This window comes from Heteronotia binoei, chromosome 2 (genome assembly GCF_032191835.1).
Source record: "Heteronotia binoei isolate CCM8104 ecotype False Entrance Well chromosome 2, APGP_CSIRO_Hbin_v1, whole genome shotgun sequence".
NCBI lineage: Eukaryota > Metazoa > Chordata > Lepidosauria > Squamata > Gekkonidae > Heteronotia > Heteronotia binoei.
In genome coordinates, this window is record NC_083224.1 from 194,702,665 (window position 1) to 194,723,563 (window position 20,899).

Sequence of the window (20,899 nt, forward strand, 5' to 3'; positions counted from 1 at the left end):
GAGGCAGGTGGGGCTGAGAGAGCTCTCCCAGAAGCTGCCCTTTCAAGGATGGGGTCTCAGAGCGGCCTTCAATCTCCTTTCCCTTCCTCCCCCACAACAGACACCCTGTGAGGTGGGTGGGGCTGAGAGAGCTCTCCCAGAAGCTGCCCTTTCAAGGACAGAGTCTCAGAGCGGCCTACAATCTCCTTTCCTTCCTGCCCCACAACAGACACCCTGTGAGGTGGGTGGGGCTAAGAGAGCTCTCCCAGAAGCTGCCCTTTCAAGGACAGAGTCTCAGAGCGGCCTACAATCTCCTTTCCCTTCCTCCCCCACAACAGACACCCTGTGAGGTGGATGGGGCTGAGAGCTCTCCCAGAAGCTGCCCTTTCAAGGACAGTCTCAGAGCGGCCTACAATCTCCTTTCCCTTCCTCCCCCACAACAGACACCCTGTGAGGCGGGTGGGGCTGAGAGAGCTCTCCCAGAAGCTGCCCTTTCAAGGACAGAGTCTCAGAGCGGCCTACAATCTCCTTTCCTTTCCTCCCCCACAGCAGACACCCTGTGAGGCGGGTGGGGCTGAGAGGGCTCTCCCAGAAGCCACCCTTTCAAGGACAGAGTCTCAGAGCGGCCTACAATCTCCTTTCCCTTCCTCCCCCACAACAGGCACCCTGTGTGGTAGGTGGGGCTGAGAGAGCTCTCAGAGTGGCATACAATCTCCGTTATCTTCCTCCCGCACATAGAATTGGACCCTCTGGTCCAATCCTTTTAAAACTTGGCGGGTGTTTTGAGGAGAGGCGCCGTACGCTATGCTGAGATTTTTGTGCCTCTACCTCAAAAAAAGCCTCTCAGAGCCCCAGATACCCATGGATAAATTCTGCATTATATTCTATGGGAATTGTTTTCCATGGGGAATAATGGAGTGCCCAGCAGACATTTCCCTCCCCACGACCTGTTTTCTGATGACCCTGAAGCAGGCCTCCATACCAGGGGATCCCCTGCCCTCTTCTGGGTATTGGCAGCCGTAACTCCAGACAACAAATCTCTCTCTCCATCCTGGAGCAAAGGAATGCTTTGGAGGGTAGGGTTGCCAATCCCCAGGTGGGGGCAGGGGATCCCCAGGTTTGGAGGCTCTACCCCCACTTCAGGGTCATCAGAAAGCTGGGGGCGGGGGGAAATATCTGCTGGGTATTCCATTATTCCCTAAGGAGATTATTCCATAGGCATAATAGGGTATAATGGAAAATTGATCCATGGGTATCTGGGGCTCAGCAGGGGCTGTTTATTTAGTTAGAGGCACCAACATTTCAGCGTAGCATCCTGTGCCTCTCCCTAAAATACCCTCCAAGTTTCAAAACGATTGGACCAGGGGGTCCAATTCTATGAGCCCCCAAAGAAGGTGACCCTATCCTTCATTATTTCCAATGGGGGGGAAGGAATTTAAAAGGTGTGCAGTCCCTTTAAATGTGATGGCCAGAACTCCCCATGGAGTTCAATTGTGCTTGTCACAACCTTGGTCCTGGCCCCACTCCCAATGTTTCCTGGCTCCACCCCCAAAGTCTCCTGGCCCCTCCCCCAAAGTCCCCAGATATTTCTTGAATTGGACTTGGCAACCCTAGCTCTCCCCTCCCCAAACTGTGGCTTCCTTTAGACTCCGCCACTAAATCAACAGGAATTTCCCACCCACCTGGAGTTGGCAACGGGACCCAGGACTGGGCCCAATGAGCTCTCCCTCCAAGGCCTAACAGGCCGAGAAAGCCCCGCCTCCCCAACCAGGCCTGGTTGCATAGCAACTGCCACTGGCTAACAGCTTCCCCAGTGGCCCAGCAGGCAGGAGAGGGGATCAGACTCAAGCAATGGGAGGTCAGGAGACTTGAGTGGCGGCTGATCTGCCAATGGCTGATGTGGGAAATTCTTGGAGATTTGTGGGTGGAGTCTGTGAGAGGGTGATGTTTGGGACGGGAAAGGATCCTAGCGGGAAGTCAGCTGCAAGGCTCCGCCCAGAAATGGAACCTGGAAATCTAACAGGCATGACAGATAACTCACTGAAAATGTCAAGACAGTGTTCGACTGCAACAAAAAAGGCCAATGCCATGCTGGGAATTATTAGGAAGGGAACTGAAAACAAATCAGCCAGTATCATAATGCCCCTGTATAAATCGATGGTGCGGCCTCATTTGGAGTACTGTGTACAATTCTGGTCACCGCACCTCAAAAAGGATATTATAGCATTGGAAAAACTGCAGAAAAGGGCAATTAGAATGATTAAAGGGGTGGGACACTTTCCCTATGAAGAAAGGTTAAAACGCTTGGGGCTCTTTAGACTGGAGAAACGTCAACTGCGGGGTGACATGATAGAGGTTTACAAGATTATGCATGGGATAGAGAAGGTAGAGAAAGAAGTACTTTTTTCCCTTTCTCACAATACAAGAACTCGTGGGCATTCAATGAAATTGCTGAGCAGTCGGGTTAGAACGGATAAAAGGAAGTCCTTCTTCACCCAAAGGGTGATTAACATGTGGAATTCACTGCCACAGGAGGGGGTGGTGGCTACAAGCATAGATAGCTTCAAGACGGGAATGGATAAGCATATGGAGCAGAGGTCCATCAGTGGCTCTTAGCCACAGCGTATTGTTGGAGCTGTCTGTCTGGGGCAGTGAGGCTCTGTATTCTTAGTGCTTGGGGGAGTGCACTGGAAGGGCTTCTAGCCCCACTGGTGGACCTCTTGATGCCACTTGGTTTTTTTGGCCACTGTGTGACATAGAGCGTGGGACATGGCTTCTCTTATGTTCCTATGTTCTGAACCTTGTTGGTCTTCTATGAATATATCGTAAAGATTGGGTTCCAGTGATAAATAAGCCTCCAAACTGAAGAAAGATGGATGAAATGTCTTGATAGCTAGAACAGATGTCTTTGGAAGGGCTTCTTTCCATTCTATTAACCACTGAAATATTGTTAATCCTTTGTGATTTGAAAGACTGTTTTTGAACTCTTTTGTGAATATCTTTTTGCTCTTGTCTATTTGAAGTTCAATGTGCAAGCGTGGTCAGAACACCACTGACCTCTACATTACACTGTCTGGTGGTTTAAAATTTATGGTGTCTCTTAGTGGTTTTTTTATTTACACCACCCAGAGGTTGGCAAGTAAAAGAAAAGAAAACACAACTAATTTTTAATGTGCTAAAAATCAGGGCTTTTTCTGAACAGGAATGCAGTTCCGGCTGGGTTGGCATCAGGGGGTGTGGCCTAATATGCAAATGTGTTCCTGCTGGGCTTTTCCTACAAAAAGAAGCCTTCTTCTACAAAAAAGACCTCTGTGAAACAATGGTGAAATCAGGAGGTGTGGCCTAATAGTCAAATGAGTTCCTGCTGGGCTCTTTCTACAAAACAGCCCTCTCCCTCTGTGAAACAATGACTATATTAGGAGGTGTGGCCTAATATGTAAATGAGTTCCTGCTGGGCTCTTTCTACAAAAAACTGCGAAACAATGATGATATTAGGAGGTGTGGCCTAATATGCAAATGAGTTCCTGCTGGGCTCTTTCTACAAAAAAGCTCTCTGTGAAACAATGATGATATTGGGAGGTGTGGCCTGATATGCAAATGAGTTCCTGCTGGGCTCCTTCTACAAAAAAGCTCTCTGTGAAACAATGATGATATTAGGAGGTGTGGCCTAATATGCAAATGAGTTCCCGCTGGGCTCTTTCTACAAAAAAGCTCTCTGTGAAACAATGATGATATTAGGAGGTGTGGCCTGATATGCAAATGAGTTCCTGCTGGGCCTTTTTCACAAAAAAGCTCTCTATGAAACAGTGATGATATTAAGAGGTGTGGCCTAATATGCAAATGAGTTCCTGCTGGGCTCTTTCTACAAAAAAGCTCTCTGTGAAACAATGATGATATTAGGAGGTGTGGCCTGATATGCAAATGAGTTCCTGCTGGGCTTTTTTTTTTACAAAAAAGCTCTCTATGAAACAGTGATGATATTAAGAGGTGTGGCCTAATATGCAAATGAGTTCCTGCTGGGCTCTTTCTACAAAAAAGCTCTCTGTGAAGCAATGATGATATTAGGAAGTGTGGCCTAATATGCAAATGTGTTCCTGCTGGGCTTTTTCTGCAAAAAGTCCTGATGGTGGCATCAGGAGGTGTGGCCTAATATTCAAATGAGTTCCTGCTGGGTCTTTTCTACCAAAAAAGCCCTCTGCGAAACTATGGTTACATCAGGGGGTATGGCCTAATATGCAAATACGTTCCTCCTGGGCTTTTTCTACAAAAAAAGCCCTGCTAAAATTTAATATTGAACATTAAACCCAACAGGTGAGGGGGAAGAGTACATTTAGAAGGAGGCCCCTGTTGCATCAAGCGTTTCTGTGAGTGTGTCCATCAAGTCCCGTCAACTCGCAGCCCGCTTAAGGTTTTCAGGGCAAAAGACCTTCAGAGGTGGTTTGCCATCGCCTGCCTCTGCATGGCAATCCTGGACTGTCCTGCCCGTCTCCCGTCCAGATACTGATTGCAGCTCCCCAAATCTGGCAAAATCAGGCTAGCGTAGGGTATCTCACCACCCCCTGAGGAGGTGTCCTGGAGCCTTCAGGGTTTTTCAGATGGACCCAACCTGAGGAAAAGCGGTGGCCCGATTACCTGATGGCATTAACAGGGGTCATTTTGTAGAAAAAGAGGTGCCGGAGCTCATTAGCACAATTAATTTGCATATGCCACACACCACCACCACCCCCGACATCCCAGGAAGATGTCCTAAATTATATCAGCTCAGCATCTACCTTTACCAGCCAGTTTGGCATAGTGGTTAAGTGTGTGGACTCTTATCTGGAAGAACCGGGTTTGATTCCCCCCTATTCCACTTACAACTGCTGGAATGGCCTTGGGTCAGCTATCGCAGGGGTTGTCCTTGAAAGGGCAGCTTCTGGGAGAGCTCTCTCAGCCCCACCCACCTCACAGGGTGTCTGTTTTGGGGAGGAAGGGAAAGGAGATGGTAAGCCGCTCTGAGACTCTGTCCTTGAAAGGGCAGCTTCTGGGAGAGCTCTCTCAGCCCCACCCACCTCACAGGGTGTCTGTTGCGGAGGGAGAAGATGTAGGAGATTGTAAGCTGCTCTGAGTCTCTGATTCAGAGAGAAGGGCAGGGTATAAATCTACAGTCTTCTTCTACTTAAAATGCTTTTCAAATTGAAGATTTCCATCTGTATACTTAATATGTTTGGGTTATTTTCCCATTTTTTGTGGGAGGAAATATTAGAAAGTTTATAAAATCTTAAAGAGTTCGGCAAAATTTCCACAGGGGGGGTTGAACAATGGCGCCCAGAAGTAAGTATATTTTTTGGGAGGGGGATTAAGACAAAAGCCCCGTGGCGCAGTGGTAAAGCTGCAGTACTGCAGTCAGAGCCCTCTGCTCATGACCTGAGTTCGATCCCAGCAGAAGCTGGTTCAGGTAGCCGGCTCCAGGTTGACCCAGCCTTCCATCCTTCTGAAGTCGGTAAAATTACCCAGCTTGCTGGGTGGAAAGTGTAGATGACTGGGGAAGGCAATGGCAAACCACCCCGTAAAAAGTCTGCCATGAAAATGTTGTGAAAGCAACGTCACTCCAGAGTTGGAAACGACTGGTGCTTGCACAGGGGACCTTTCCTTTCCTCTCGTGTGGATCTAAAAATTTGCAAAGTTGGGGGCACCCGGGGGGGGGGGGAGTTTGCATTTCGGCAAACCTCCTCTTTGCAGAAAAACATAAAAAGTGTATCTTTACGTGAGATAACCTCCATCCCCCCACCACACCACCACCAAAAAAAGAAAGAACTGGGTCTAGAATGAGGAAGAGTTTCGGATTGGCAAGGGGGAAAGGACATAGTGGAAGGGTCGAGGTGGAAGACGAGACGGAAAGTGCATGTGATGGAATGGCTGATGGGGAGGAAGCTGGTTGACCAGGAAGGTACTGGGGGTGGGAATGTGTGACAAGGAGGCCTTTTCCACACTGGTCTGTTTGCTTCTCATGTGCTGAGGGTTGATTTCCCCCCAGTTTAAATTTTGTTTCCACACTACTGCCTCAACTTTGGTGCGTGGTCCGGAGCAAAGTGACTGGGGAAGGCAATGGCAAACCACCCCGTAAAAAAGTGTGAAAACGTGGTGAAAGCAACATCACCCCAGTGTCGGGAACGACTGGTGCTTGCACAGGGGACGACCTTGACCTTTTTTTAAAGATAAACAGAGCACGATAAAATTTAGAGGTTCCGAAGCTCCGCTCGTAGGAGCTCCTGCCCAAAATGAGGCCTGGCTTCTCTCTTTATTCGAGAAGTCCCCTTATGGATAGGAAAGAGTAGGGAAACGGCTAGAGACTTACTTACTACTAGCTAAGGATGGAAGCAGATGGGTCCATAATGTTGTGCCATGTACATTATGAGTTGGATGCATTTGCAAAGAGGAGCGTCATAGCTCTTGGATTTTAAGAGACATGGTCTACGCAGAGTCCTGGAAGCCTGGCGATTGTCATTTTTGTAACTATATGACAAAAGTGATCTGATGGATTTATATGGCTGATGCTAGATATTTATCGTTCGATACAGCATTTATAAATTGCATATTTTGCATTTAGATATGGTGTGGTTTTTGAGAACAGCCCCGGGGCGCAGAGTGATAAAGCTGCAGTCCGAGCTCTCTGCTCCCGACCTGAGTTCGATCCCGGCGGAAGCTGGGTTCAGGTAGCCGGCTCAAGGTTGACTCAGCCTTTCATCCGTCCAAGGTCGGTCAAATGAGTACCCAGCTTGCTGGGGGGAAAGCATAGAGGACTGGGGAAGGCAGTGGCAATCCACCCCGCAAAAAGTCTGCCGTGAAAACGTCATGATGCGACATCACCCCAGAGTCGGAAACGACTGGTGCTTGAACAGGGGACAACCTTTACCTTTTTTTTATTGTGTAATTTGCATTGCATTTCAGTGAAAATAGTTTCCATTGCCATTGACACCGAAGTCTGTCAGAGTTCACAAGCTCCAGAAGATGTCTGGAGTTCTTCCAGAACGACTGTTCATGGCCAGATCGCAGAGAGCAGTTCACCTGGAGAAAATGGCAACTTCTTCAACGTGTGTTATTTTCTCTCAAGACAGGAGGTGGTGGTGGCTACAAGCATAGACAGCTTCAAGAGGGGATTGGATCAACATCTGGCACAGAGGTCCCTCAGTGGCTATTGGCCACAGTGTATTTTTGGAACTCTCTGTCTGGGGCAGTGATGCTCTGTCTTCTTTGTGCTGGGGGGGGGCACAGTGGGAGGACTTCTAGTGTCCTGCCCCACTGATGGACCTCCTGATGGCACCTGGGCTTTGGGCCACAGTGTGACACAGGTTGTTGGACTGGATGGGCCATTGGCCTGATCCAACATGGCTTCTCTTATGTTCTTATGTCTGCGGCAGTGATGCTCTATATTCTGGGTGCTTGTGGGGGGCAAAATGGGAGGACTTCTAGTGTCCTGGCCCCACTGATGGACCTCCTGATGGCACCTGGGATTTTTGGCCACAGTGTGACACAGGGTGTTGGACTGGATGGGCCATTGGCCTGATCCAACATGGCTTCTCTTATGTGACTCAGAGTGTTGGACTGGAGGGGCCATTGGCCTGATCCAACATGGCTTCTCTTATGTTCTTATGTGACTCAGAGTGTTGGACTCAATGGGCCATTGGCCTGATCCAACATGGCTTCTCTTATGTTCTTATTTATTTATTTGGGATTTGTATCCCGCCCTTCCCACAAGTGGCTCAGGGCGGCTTCCAGACACAAAGTGTTGGACTCAATGGGCCATTGGCCTGATCCAACAGGGCTTCTCTTATGTTCTTATGTGACACAGAGTGTTGGACTGGATGGGGCCATTGGCCTGATCCAACAGGGCTTCTCTTATGTTCTTATGTGACACAGAGTGTTGGACTGGATGGGCCATTGGCCTGATCCAACAGGGCTTCTCTTATGTTCTTATGTGACACAGAGTGTTGGACTGAAGGGGCCATTGGCCTGATCCAACAGGGCTTCTCTTATGTTCTTATGTGACACAGAGTGTTGGACTGGATGGGCCACTGGCCTCATCCAACAGGGCTTCTCTTATGTTCTTATGTGACGCAGAGTGTTGGACTGGATGGGCCACTGGCCTGATCCAACAGGGCTTCTCTTATGTTCTTATGTGACTCAGAGTGTTGGACTCAATGGGCCATTGGCCTGATCCAACATGGCTTCTCTTATGTTCTTAAGAAGCTGCAAGGAGCTGGTCTGATTGGAGGGGGGTGATAAAATGTTGATGGGGCATCACCCCTGTTTGCCACACCTAGGTTATGGGTCCGTGTCTTGACGCTGATGTCAGGCCAAGGGGGTGGAGACACGGTAGGTTGTGGACTCTTGGGAATAATGGCCTCACTTCTGCGGAAAACCTGGAAGTGATGTCAGGTATTTCTAGGCATTTCTGGAAATGCTATTGTTCTACCATGGAGTTTTCAGCCATTTCTAAAACTACCTGGTGTTACTTCGGTGGGGAGGGGGGACTTCTCCAAAGGAACACCCTCACCATGCCGCTGCTGGATTCCTTATCTGTGTGTACTCCTGGCTCATTAGCGGATGGCAATTGGAGCTTTTGAAGACTTCTTTGTCAATTTGGAAAGCTGCAGAATGCCCACAAGTGGTGGCTGTTTTGAGCTTTTGGCAACGATGCTCACAAAAACACAGGCCGCTCAAGGCTGAGCTGGAAGGTATTTTCTTGGTGCGGTACAAGGGATTCTGGGAGTGGGCCCCAGCACCCACTCAATGCTCTTGTGGCTGGGCAAGTCATGCGGTTAGGTAAGCTGTTTGTCCCATGCCATGATTGGTCCACCTTATGGAATCTCTGATAAGCTTTTGAGGAAGTCCCCATTTCCCTTTGCCAGTTTCCTATGGTTTATAAACCAGTTGCTGGATACGATGGTGGCCAAAGGCGAAAAGAGAGGGGGTTTTGTCACAAGAGTCCAGTCCAAAGCCACTAGGGCACACAACCCAAACAATGCCGTAAAGCTTAATCAAGAATGATGCTAATTGACACATTTAATAACACATGCGGACTCACTGGAAGACCAAACGGACAATCCTTCACCAGTTCATAGGGATCACTCGCTCCATTTCATGCAGCCGTGACCGACAGAAGAATTTTTTTTTTTTACAAATTCTAAGGGCTCCGTAGGGCTCCACAAGTCCAAAATAAAGTCCAAAATTCCTTTGAAGATGGAGCTGCACTCCAAGATTCCTTTGAAGATGGAACCGCGCAACGGTACACCGGTAAATATCCGTTTCCCTGTTTGCTTCCTCAGGCGCATGGGCATTGGACGGACTGAAACAAGTGATGCAATCAGATGTTCACTGAGTCAGGCATGGGCTGCTGACGCCCCCAAACACGTTGTTGAGCTCCGCAGAGCCTTTAGAATTTGTAAAAAAAAAAAAAAATCCTTCTGCCGGTCAAGGCACCATGAAACGGAGCGAGTGCTCCCCACGAACTGTTGGATGATGGTTCGTTTGGTCTTCCAGCGAGCCAGCATGCGTTATTAAATGTGTCAATTTGCATCATTCTTGATGAAGCTTTGCGGTGTTGTTTGAGTTGTGTGCCCTAGTGGCTTTGGATTGGTGGCGGCGGTGGGTGCGATCTCCCTCTCACCGGCCATCTTCAAGCAACAGCTGGAGGAAATTTGTCAGGGATTCTTTCGGCTGATCCTGCACCGCACAGGGGGTTGGACTAGATCAGGGGTGGGCAAACTGCGGCTCAGGAGCCACATGTGGCTCTTTCACACTCAAAGTGTGTCTCTCAAAAGCCCCTCAATGCCTTGTCGTCCAGCTTGAAGAAGGCATTTAAAGTCTCTTTAAACCACTTCTCCGAGCCAAGCCAGTTGGCTGTTTGGCTCATGCCGTTAATACTGCTTTCTTTCCACCTCTCCCCCATCTATTTGCCTACTTGCCTGCCTGCCTTCCTTAAGAACATGAGAGAAGCCATGTTGGATCCGGCCAATGGCCCATCCAGTCCGTCACACAGTGGCCAAAACCCCCACAAAAAGCCAGGTGCCATCAGGAGGTCCATCAGTGGGGCCAAGACACCAGAAGCCCTCCCACTGCCCCCCCCCCCCGCCAGCACCAAGAATACAGAGCATCACTGCCCCAGATATAAGAACATAAGAGAATCCATGTTGGATCAGGCCAGTGGCCCATCTAGTCCAACACTCTGTGTCACACAGTGTCCAAAAAAACCAGGTGCCATCAGGAGGTCCTTCAGTGGGGCCAGGACACTAGAAGCCCTCCCACTGTGCCCCCTTCTTAAGCACCAAGAATACAGAGCATCACTGCCCCAGATATAAGAACATAAGAGAAGCCATGTTGGATCAGGCCAGTGGCCCATCTAGTCCAACACTCTGTGTCACACAGTGTCCAAAAAACCCAGGTGCCATCAGGAGGTCCTTCAGTGGGGCTAGGACACTAGAAGCCCTCCCACTGTGCCCCCTTCCCAAGCACCAAGAATACAGAGCATCACTGCCCCAGATATAAGAACATAAGAGAAGCCATGTTGGATCAGGCCAATGGCCCATCTAGTCCAACACTCTGTGTCACACAGTGGCCAAAAAACCCAGGTGCCATCAGGAGGTCCATCAGTGGGGCTAGGACACTAGAAGCCCTCCCACTGTACCTCCCTCCCAAGCACCAAGAATACAGAGCATCACTGCCTCAGACATAACAACATAAGAGAAGCCATGTTGGATCAGGCCAATGGCCCATCTAGTCCAATACTCTGTGTCACACAGTGGCCAAAAAACCCAGATCCCATCAGGAGGTCCATCAGTGGGGCCAGGACACTAGAAGCCCTCCCACTGTGCCATCCCCAAGCACCAAGAATACAGAGCAGACAGAGAGTTCCATCAATATGCTGTGGCTAATATCCTCTGATGGACCTCTGCTCCATATGTTTATCCAGTCCCCTCTTGAAGCTCTCTATGCTTGCTCCATAGCACGGTCCTTCCTTCCTTCCTTGCAGCTGTCAGACATCTGACATTCATGTCTTGAGGCTCTCAAACATCTGATGTCTATTCTATGTGGCTCTTACGTTAAGCAAGTTTGGCCACCCCTGGTCTAGATGGCCTCTTCCCATGCTATGGTTCTATGCCCCCCCGCCCCGTTTTCCCCCCTCTGCAGTGCTACATGAAGATTCAAAGACTAGACAGGATTTTCAAAGCCATTGCACCGGCTTTATTGGAAAAAAAAATGTAGGAAGGATCACGTACACACACGCACACACAAAATGAGGACATCTGCACACAGAAACCAAGACTGAGTTGATGGCACAATGCATTTCCAGCCTCCATTCGAGGTCACCTGGAATGACAACAGATTTCAATATGGCAGAGGTCTGTTCCCTGGCAGGAAAGTGCTGCTTTGGAAAGGGGGGCTTTTAGGCATTACATCCATGTTGGATCCAGCCAATGGCCCATCCAGTCCATCACACAGTGGCCAAAAACCCCACATATGACCGTCTTTCCTCATATGAACCCCAGAGAGCACTGAGGTCAGCAGGGAAGAACCTGCTGACTATCCCCGGGCCGAAAGAGGTAAAACTACAGAGTACCCGCACTCGGGCTTTCTCTGTAGTGGCTCCACACCTATGGAACCAGCTCCCGGAAGAAATGCGGGCCCTGCGGGACTTTGAACAGTTCCGCAGGGCCTGCAAGACCATCCTTTTTAGGATGGCCTACATCGATTAAAGAGAGAGACTGCTAAGAAAAATTTACCATCTGTTTTAATAGCACCAGGATGTCAATTTGACTAATTTTATTAATTTTAGAATTTTAATGAAATTGTTAAATGAGTTATTGTTTCGAATTATCATGTATTTAATGTATTGATTTAATGTTGTTAGCCGCCCTGAGCCTGCTTCGGCGGGGAGGGCGGGATACAAATAAAATGATGATGATAATGATGATGATGATGATTACATCCCAGTAAGGTCCCCCTCCTTCCCAAACCCCGCCTGGGCTCTATCCCCAAATCTCTAGGGCTTTTTTAACCTGGAGTCGGCAACCCTACACGAGAACCACTGCTGTATCCCTGTAAACCACCACCACCACCCCCGACACACAAAAAACCCACACACAAAATAGAAGATTGTGTTCCATTCATAAGAACAACATAACATAAGAGAAGCCATGTTGGATCAGGCCAATGGCCCATCCAGTCCAACACTCTGTGTCACAAAGTGGCAAAAAAATTTATATATACACACACACTGTGGCTAATAGCCACTGATAGACCTGTGCTCCATATTTTTATCTAAACCCCTCTTGAAGGTGGCTATACTTGTGGCCGCCGCCACCTCCCGTGGCAGTGAATTCCACATCTTAATCACCCTTTGGGTGAAGAAGTACTTCCTTTTATCCGTTTTAACCTGTCTGCTCAGCAATTTCATCGAATGCCCACGAGTTCTCGTTTTGTGAGAAAGGGAGAAAAGGACTTCTTTCTCTACTTTCTGCATGGGATGGAGAAAATAGAGAAGGAAGTCCTTTTCTCCCTTTCTCACAATACAAGAACTCGTGGGCATTCAATGAAATTGCTGAGCAGACGGGTTAAAACGGATAAAAGGAAGTACTTTGGACGTTGCTTCAACAATCTTTGACGTTTGCTTCAACAATCTTTGGACGTTGCTTCAACAATCCTAACCATAGGATAACCGTAGTATGACGCCTAGATCAACCAAACTGTCACAAAAGAAAGAGCAAGCTTTCGGGTTCTCCAAAACTCTTCATTAAGCTAGATGCTTGAATTAAAGGGGGGGTGGGTGGGAGGAAGAAAAAGGTGGTTCAGGGCATGATTGAAAAGCCCCAGATCTGCACTTTGTAGCCTCTTTGATGGAGACCACCAGAAATTGCAGACTCTGTTTAATTTGATAGACCCAAATAGACAGCCATGTTGGCCTGAAGTAGTAGAACAAAACAGGAGTCAATTGCATCTTTAAGACCAACTTAGTTTTCTTTAGAATGTAAGCTTTCGTGTGCGTGCACACTTCTTCAGACGAGGAATGAGGTACGGTAAGCAGAACCACATGTAGCTGGTGGGGTTTGGAATGCCAAGTGGCACAAAGTTAAAAAACCAATAGCAGAATAGTAAAATTAACACATTCAGAAAACCTTTGATCTGGGTTGAATTCGCGTGGGAAACCATAAAACAGTAACATGTCAGAATGTGAGAATGCCTGTTAATTTATCCTATTGCTAATAAACCTGGGTCAAAAAGAAGGAGAAACCTCGACTGCAGGGTGACATGATAGAAGTTTACAAGTTTACGCATGGGATGGAGAAAGTACAGAAAGAAGTCCTTTTCTCCTTTTCTCACAATACAAGAACTCGTGGGCATTCGATAAAATTGCTGAGCAGTCAGGTTAAAACGGATAAAGGGAAGTCCTTCTTCAGCCAAAGGGTGATTAAGATGTGGAATTCACTGCCACAGGAGGTGGTGGCGGCTACAAGCATAGCCAGCTTCAAGAGGGGATTGGATAAAAATATGGAGCAGTCCATCAGTGGCTATTAGCCACAGTGTGTGTGTGTGTGCATTTTGGCCACTGTGTGATACAGAGTGTTGGACTAGATGGGCCATTGGCCTGATCCAATATGGCTTCTCTTATGTTCTTAAGGCATTTCTTTCCCAGAAGTTGTTAATTTTACTATTCTGCTATTGATTTTTAACTTTGTACCACTTGGCATTCCAAACCCCACCAGTTATATGTGGTTCTGCTTACTGTACCTCATTCCTCATCTGAAGAAGCATTGCATGCGCACGAAAGCTTACGTTCTGAATAAAACTAAGTTGGTCTTAAAGGTGCAATTTGATGGCACTGGAGGGGAAAAGGGGGGGGGGAGAGAAATGAAGATGCCACCTTTGAAAACACTGAAAACAGCAGTTCATCAGCTCTATCCCCTGCTGTGATCAGAACACTCTGTGAGGCAGAGAACAGAAGAAAAATGCCCCTTTTACATCACCTGTAAATTTTAAAAAAGTGAATCAGTGGGGGATTTCCAGTGGTCATTTCCAGTTTGGAAACCAGAGCGGCGAATTTGGAACTCAAAACTCCAGGGATGAATTCAGACAGAAGTAATATATATTTTAAAAAATCAGTAACAAAGCTGGGAAGTCATTGTTGGTGATTCAGGCTGGCTAAAATGGGAAGAGAAATGAAAGTGTTTAGCAGTACCATGGCAATCCAGCAGAGGGCAGTTGTGCGTGCAACAGCAGCAGATCGTTTCGACCACGATGCGGTTCTGGCACCCTCTAGTGGATCATTTTGGCAATTGTTTTGACCATTCATGTGGTTCTAGCACCCCTCTAGCGAATCATTTTGGTAATTTGGGTTGAGGGTCTTCCGATTTCAGAGAAGAATCTGAATGCTTATGGATGTTCTCTTTTTTTTTTTTTTTGGTAGAAAAAGCCCGGCAAGAATCATTTGCACGTTAGGCCGCGCTCCTGACATCACCATTGTTTCATACAGGACATTTTTTGTAGAAAAAGAACGGCAGGAATTTGTTTTCAAATTAAGTCACACCCCCTGACACCAAGAGCTGTGTTCCTGTCAGTTTCTGCTCAAAAAAGGTCCTTGAGGTTCCTTAAGACCTAAAGCAAAGTTGGAGTCCCGCAGCACCCTTTAAAACCAACAAAGTTCTATTTTGAAAACTTACACCCGGAATAAACCTTTGTTGGGTGCAAAGGGAGGAATTCAGATGAACACAACTTTGGCTGCATCCCCTACTTAAAAGCGATCCCAGATAGAATCGGAAGTGACATTAGTTCTTCTGTGCCTACGGAAAGCCTCCCAGAGCTAAGGATAACATCCATGACAAGAGGCAGCGTATCTCCAAATGGAAGATTGGGGGCCAAAGAGAGTTTCCCCTGACTCAAAAGAAGAAGATATTGGATTTATATCCTGCCCTATACTCTGAATCTCAGAGTCTCAGAGTGGTCACAAAATCCTTTCCCTTCCTCGCCCACAACAGACACCCTGTGAGGCAGGTGGGGCTGAGAGAGCTCTCCCAAAAGCAGCCCTTTCAAGGACAGAGTCTCAGAGCGGACTACAATCTCCTTTCCCTTCCTCCCCCACAACAGACACCCTCTGAGGCAGGTGGGACTGAGAGAGCTCTCCCAGAAGCTGCACTTTCAAGGACAGAGTCTCAGAGCATCCTACAATCTCCTTTATCTTCTCTCCCTACAACAGATGCCCTGTGAGGCAGGTGGGACTGAGAGAGCTCTCCCAAAAGCAGCCCTTTCAAGGACAGAGTCTCAGAGCGGACTACAATCTCCTTTCCCTTCCTCCCCCACAACAGACACCCTCTGAGGCAGGTGGGACTGAGAGAGCTCTCCCAGAAGCTGCACTTTCAAGGACAGAGTCTCAGAGCATCCTACAATCTCCTTTATCTTCTCTCCCTACAACAGACACCCTGTGAGGCAGGTGGGGCTGAGAGAGCTCTCCCAAAAGCAGCCCTTTCAAGGACAGAGTCTCAGAGCGGACTACAATCTCCTTTCCCTTCCTCCCCCACAACAGACACCCTCTGAGGCAGGTGGGACTGAGAGAGCTCTCCCAGAAGCTGCACTTTCAAGGACAGAGTCTCAGAGCATCCTACAATCTCCTTTATCTTCTCTCCCTACAACAGATGCCCTGTGAGGCAGGTGGGACTGAGAGAGCTCTCCCAGAAGCTGCACTTTCAAGGACAGAGTCTCAGAGCAGCCTACAATCTCCTTTATCTTCTCCCCCCACAACAGATGCCCTGTGAGGCGGGTGGGGCTGAAAGAGCTCTCCCAGAAGCTGCCCTTTCGAGGACAGAGTTTCAGAGAGGCAGGCTCACAATCTCCTATATCTTCTCGCCCCACAACAGACACCCTGTGAGGTGGGTGGGGCTGAGAGAGCTCTCACAGCAGCTGCCCTTTCAAGGACAACTCCTACGAGAGCTATGGCTGACCCAAGGCCATTCCAGCAGCTGCAAGTGGAGGAGTGGGGAATCAAACCCGGTTCTCCCAGATAAGAGTCCGCACACTTGGATAAAGCTACCAGCAGGAGAGGTACATGTAAATTCTCTAGGACAGATCTACTGGATCCAACCTATTGTCTTATCTAGGAGGCCAATTTCTTGAAAAATTTGGAAATTTTGGCACAGCCGCCAAAGGATTCGGCCTATAGGCTAGTTTCTTGGCCAGCACTCACGGCTGAAACGGACCCAGTCACTGGCCTCTGAGCATACATGCCCTTTTTCCTCCACTGCAATTGGCATTTAGGACGAGGGGATTCAGGCTTAAAAAACAAACAAACACACACACACAGGTGTACATACGATAGATGGCTCAGGCATACTCCTCATTAAATTGCATTTTTAAAGTATCAGTAGGAGTGAGAAGACACAGCCGCGTTTCGGGGCGACTCCAAATGTCTCCACTGTGCTGCTTCAACCTGAACGTTCCGTTTTCGTTCCGCTTCCCCTCTCAGGCAAATCAACCCCAGGATTCTTTTATTTTTGCTCCCCACAACCTTTGCGCCCCAAGCATGTGCACTTTTCCTCCTGGCGTTCGTTCGACGGCACGATGCGCGTGAAACGACACACGGTAAGTAAAGTACGGTTTGCCTGTCAGGGCGGAACGAGATCCTCACGCGAGACAAAACGGGTCGAAAACGCAGGCAGCGGAAAGCCGAGAAACAAAAGCGCTGGTTTTGATCGAGGAATCCCCAAAAGACACTCGTTAGTTCGTCCCTGGAGAGGTGATGGTCACACTTGTTAGCGTACCCCAGGGGTTTATGCTTTCCCCTGTTTTACGACTACAGCGGGAAGACTGTCGTTTGATTAAGCCGTTGATTTCCTGACAAGGACCAGGAGTTAATCTATAGGCACCAGGCCAGAAAACGGCAGCTTTTCCGTAAAGTCTGGGCTACCAGGATTTGCACTCAGAATCTCATGGTCTGACTGTGTGGGAGAGACCCGGGGGAGCAGAAAAGATGTTCGACATCGAGCCCTGTGACTGAAGATCCAGGATTGGTTCCTTTGAGTTCAAATAAGGACACTTGTGGCCCTCCCCCCCTCACCAGGGTCAACAGGGCAGGAACTTCAGTGGTGCAGTAACATCGTGATCGGAGGCAGCGTCCTCGGCGGTGGTAGAGCCTTCTTTGCCGGGCGGCAGGGCGTGGTGAAAGCCGTTGAGTTCGCTGAGGACTTGGGGGCCTTTGAGGCGCAAGCTGGCGCCCTTGGAGATGAGGTCGGCGTAACCTTCCTTGTGGGAGAAGGCGTAACCGGAGCGCCTCCAGGGGGAATCTCTCCGGAAGTGAGACGTCAGCTCCACCGTGCTCGGCTTCGTCTTCAGGTCTCTGGCTTGAACCACCTGCCGAAAAGCGGTGAAAAAGAGCAAGCGTTATCAGCGGATCTCTTGGGAACTGGTGGGACAGCTCTGCTCTGACCTGTGGGCCCTGTTAGAAACATAGAGTTGGAAGGGCCCTCCAGGGTCATCTGGTCCAACCCCCTGCACAATGCAGGAAACTCCCAAATCCCTCCCCCTAAGTTCACAGGATCCTCATTGCTGTCAGATGGCCATCTGCTTTAAATCCTCCAAGGAAGGAGAGCCTACCACCTCCCGAGGAAGCCTGTTCCGCTGAGGAATCGCTCAGGCGGTCAGGAAGTTCTTCCTAATGTTGAGCCGGAAGCTCTTCTGATTTAATTTCAACCCCTTGGTTCCGGTCCACCCAATCCTCTCTATGACAGCCCTTCAAGTCCTTGAAGATGGTGTTCCTATCACCTCTCAGCCGCCTCCTTTCCAGGCTAAACAGGCCCAGTTCCTTCAACCTTCCTTCATAGGACTTCTGCCCTGGCCTCTCAGATATCTGGGAACCAGTTGCTGTTCAAGGTGTCTGCCTGACATGTGCCACCCACCTGGTTTTCCCAGTACCTAGAGGGGCTGCCGCCAGCCTTAAAAGTTATACACCGTTTATTAAAAAGGGAATGCTCGCACTCATAATCTCAGCACAGCACCCGATGGAGAGAGGGATCCCAAAGAAAAAGGTAAGATGCTGTTCTTCTGTCCCCCTCTCTTGGAACACTCCCTAGCGCAGGGGTGTCAGATATCCAGCCTGCAGACCAGAACCAACCAACCTGAGGCTCTTTTCTAGCCTCCACCCTCTTCTTTCCTCGCCATTTGAAGCTCTGTAGGGTTGCTTAGTCCCCTCTGCTCCCCGGTGGGGGTACCTATTGTACCATAGAGTTTCCCCTCCCAAATGGCTAGAGCATCCGGGAAAACCATAGAGTTCCCTCATAAACGGCTAGAGCGGCCGCTGCACAACATCACCACCGCGATGACATCACTTCCGGGTGACATCATCGCACTGGCAACGTTGGGGGAGGGTTCCCCCTATTGTACCGTCAGGTTTTTCCTCCCAAATGGCTACAGCATCTGGGAAAACCATAGAGCAGGGATGGCCAACGGTAGCTCTCCGGATGTTTTTTTGCCTACAACTCCCATCAGCCCCAGCCATTGGCCTTGCTGGCTGGGGCTGATGGGAGTTGTAGGCAAAAAAAACATTTGGAGAGCTACCATTGGCCACCCCTGCCATAGAGTTTTCTTGGAAATGCCTAGAGTGGCCTCTGTGCAACATCACCGGCACACTGATGTCACTTCCAGGTGACGTCATTGCGCCGACGTTGGGGGAGGTGGGCCGGCAGGTTGAGAACCTCCCAGGTGGGGGAACCCTTACACTAACCAGGGACTTGGCAGCCCTAAAGCTCTCAGGCTGATGAAGTTCCCTGCACCTTCAGTTCCTTGCCTTTTCTGCCTTGCCTTTGCAGGTTGCAATGCAGACAAAGCTGCAAGGAAAACCTGGAATGGACTCTCCATCCAAGCTGTGGGAAGAATGTGGAGTGGATTTTCCATTCAGGTCCCTGTGCCCAGATAGATGGATAGGGCCCAGGGACCTTGATGGAAGATCCATTCCACGTTTTCCTTGCGGCTTTGCCTGTGCTGCAATGTGTTTCAATGGAGTGGAGATAGTTTCACGTTCAGTGTTCCTATACAGATAGCTGAAGCTCAGGCTCCCTGGAGTTGCATCCTTGGAGATAAAGGGTTGATGCTTTGAGTCAGCTTGTCTCTGCTCAATGGACCTGACCTAGTGAGTACTCTAACCTGGGAACCTATAGCCAAAGGAGAAGATTATACTGGAGAGCCATTGCCAATCTGAGTAGACCCAGGGGGAGGGGGGAAGCTTGCAATGCCATTTCATTGTTTTCCCAAAGCCTCCAGATATTTCTGGAACTGGACCTGGCAACACTATCCTTGCAATGCTGGGTGCCAACAAAATCAGGGAAACAGCCAGGGAATGGAGGGGGGGGGAGACTTACCGTGAGCAGGAGAGATACCCAGCTGATGTTATGGTAGCATTTCTAGGTCACTTTCCCATATGACCCGGAAGTGCCATCATTGCACAGAGATGTAGGGGCAATGCTGTGGTATTTGGGCAAAAGCTCTATGGTAGATTTGGCTTCTACCATAGAGTTTATGCCCAAATACCAGAGCCCCCATAAATTATACCCTATTCTGCCATTAACTTCAATGGCCCATATGGTCTAATGGAGCTGAATAGCTGTGGAATACAATTCAGGACTGCTGTATTCGGCAGCCGAATCAGATCAGAGAATCTGATTTGGCTGTATATGGCACCGAATACAGCCGAATCAGCTGTTATTCAGGGTTGTATTTGGTTCAGCTGAACCGAATGCCCACCCCTTGTGCTAACAACTTCGTGAAGGCTTCTTTCCTGTCCTCCAGAGAATCTGATTTGGCTGTATATGGCACCGAATACAGCCGAATCAGCTGTTATTCGGGGTTGTATTTGGTTCAGCTGAACCGAATGCCCACCCCTTGTGCTAACAACTTCGTGAAGGCTTCTTTCCTGTCCTCCAGACTACTTTCCCAACAGCTACACCAAAGGCTCCCCCCCCCCCCCACACCACCACCAAGGGCTCTTCAGTATCCAGCCCTTTAGTAGACACTCGATGGCCATCACAAGAGCAGTGCTTACCTCCATCATGGTTCTCGAGACGGTCATGCTGCGTAGAAAGCGGGCGGCAAGGGAGGGGATGGTGTTGACGGTGACGGAAAGCAAGACGACAAGCAAAGCCAATGGGTCCGTCAGTGCATTCTTAGAGGCATCTGCGTAAAAGCAGAAGTTGGAGGTAGCTTAGATCCTGTTATATGTGACTGGAAGGGGGCGGGGTGATCCTGAAGGACTCCGGTGAGATGGAAATCTCTTCCTGCCTCGCTGGCCCCACTGCCTTTACTCTTGATCAGTGTTCCCTCTAAGCTGAGTCAGTGTGAGCCAGCTCACCGTTTTTTAGCCTCCAGCTCACATTTACAGCTCAGGAAAAATGGCCCCAGAGCAAGCTAACGGATGCAGGAAGGATGCACAACTTTAATGCCAGCAGCTCACAAAGTAGAATTTTTGCTCACAAGACTCCGCAGCTTAGAGGAAGTATTGATCTTGATATGCACCCCCCCCCAATTTTTCTGGTCACACATTTCCTGCTCCCCCCCCCCAAAAAAAAATTACCTCCCTGGTCAACCAGCTTCCTCCCCGCCAACCCTTCCATCACATGCACTTTCCTTTCTTCCCTTCTTCCTACTCAGTCCTTATAATAATAATAATAAATTTTAATTTATATCCCGCCCTCCCCGCCGAAGCAGGCTCAGGGCGGCTTACATGACATATAGTACATTGTACCATGATACAACGATAAAATTCAAAGCAATTTACAATTAAAATACAATTACATAAAAACAGCATTTGAATTAATAATTTGAATTACAATATAACATAAAAGGGTGCTACAATGTCCTTGGGGAGGGACGGTGGCTCAGTGGTAGAGCATCTGCTTGGGAAGCA

General features: G+C 48.9%; 2 protein-coding genes across 2 annotated transcripts in view; both read right to left on the reverse strand.

Annotated features, from left to right (window-relative positions):
- LOC132567448 (phospholipid-transporting ATPase IK-like) overlaps nucleotides 1-9,299 on the reverse strand; it is a 93,136-nt gene extending 83,837 nt beyond the window's left edge. The window contains exon 1 of the mRNA XM_060233124.1: nucleotides 9,141-9,299. Within this exon, the coding sequence (XP_060089107.1) occupies nucleotides 9,141-9,299 (159 nt within the window). The remainder of the gene's footprint in view (nucleotides 1-9,140) is intronic.
- A 7,768-nt stretch (nucleotides 9,300-17,067) lies between these two features.
- Nucleotides 17,068-20,899, reverse strand: part of ATP8B3 (ATPase phospholipid transporting 8B3) — an 89,602-nt gene continuing 85,770 nt past the window's right edge. The window contains exons 26-27 of the mRNA XM_060233492.1: nucleotides 20,039-20,169; nucleotides 17,068-17,355 (exon numbers count right to left, since the gene is read on the reverse strand). Of these exons, the coding sequence (XP_060089475.1) occupies nucleotides 17,068-17,355; nucleotides 20,039-20,169 (419 nt within the window). The remainder of the gene's footprint in view (nucleotides 17,356-20,038; nucleotides 20,170-20,899) is intronic.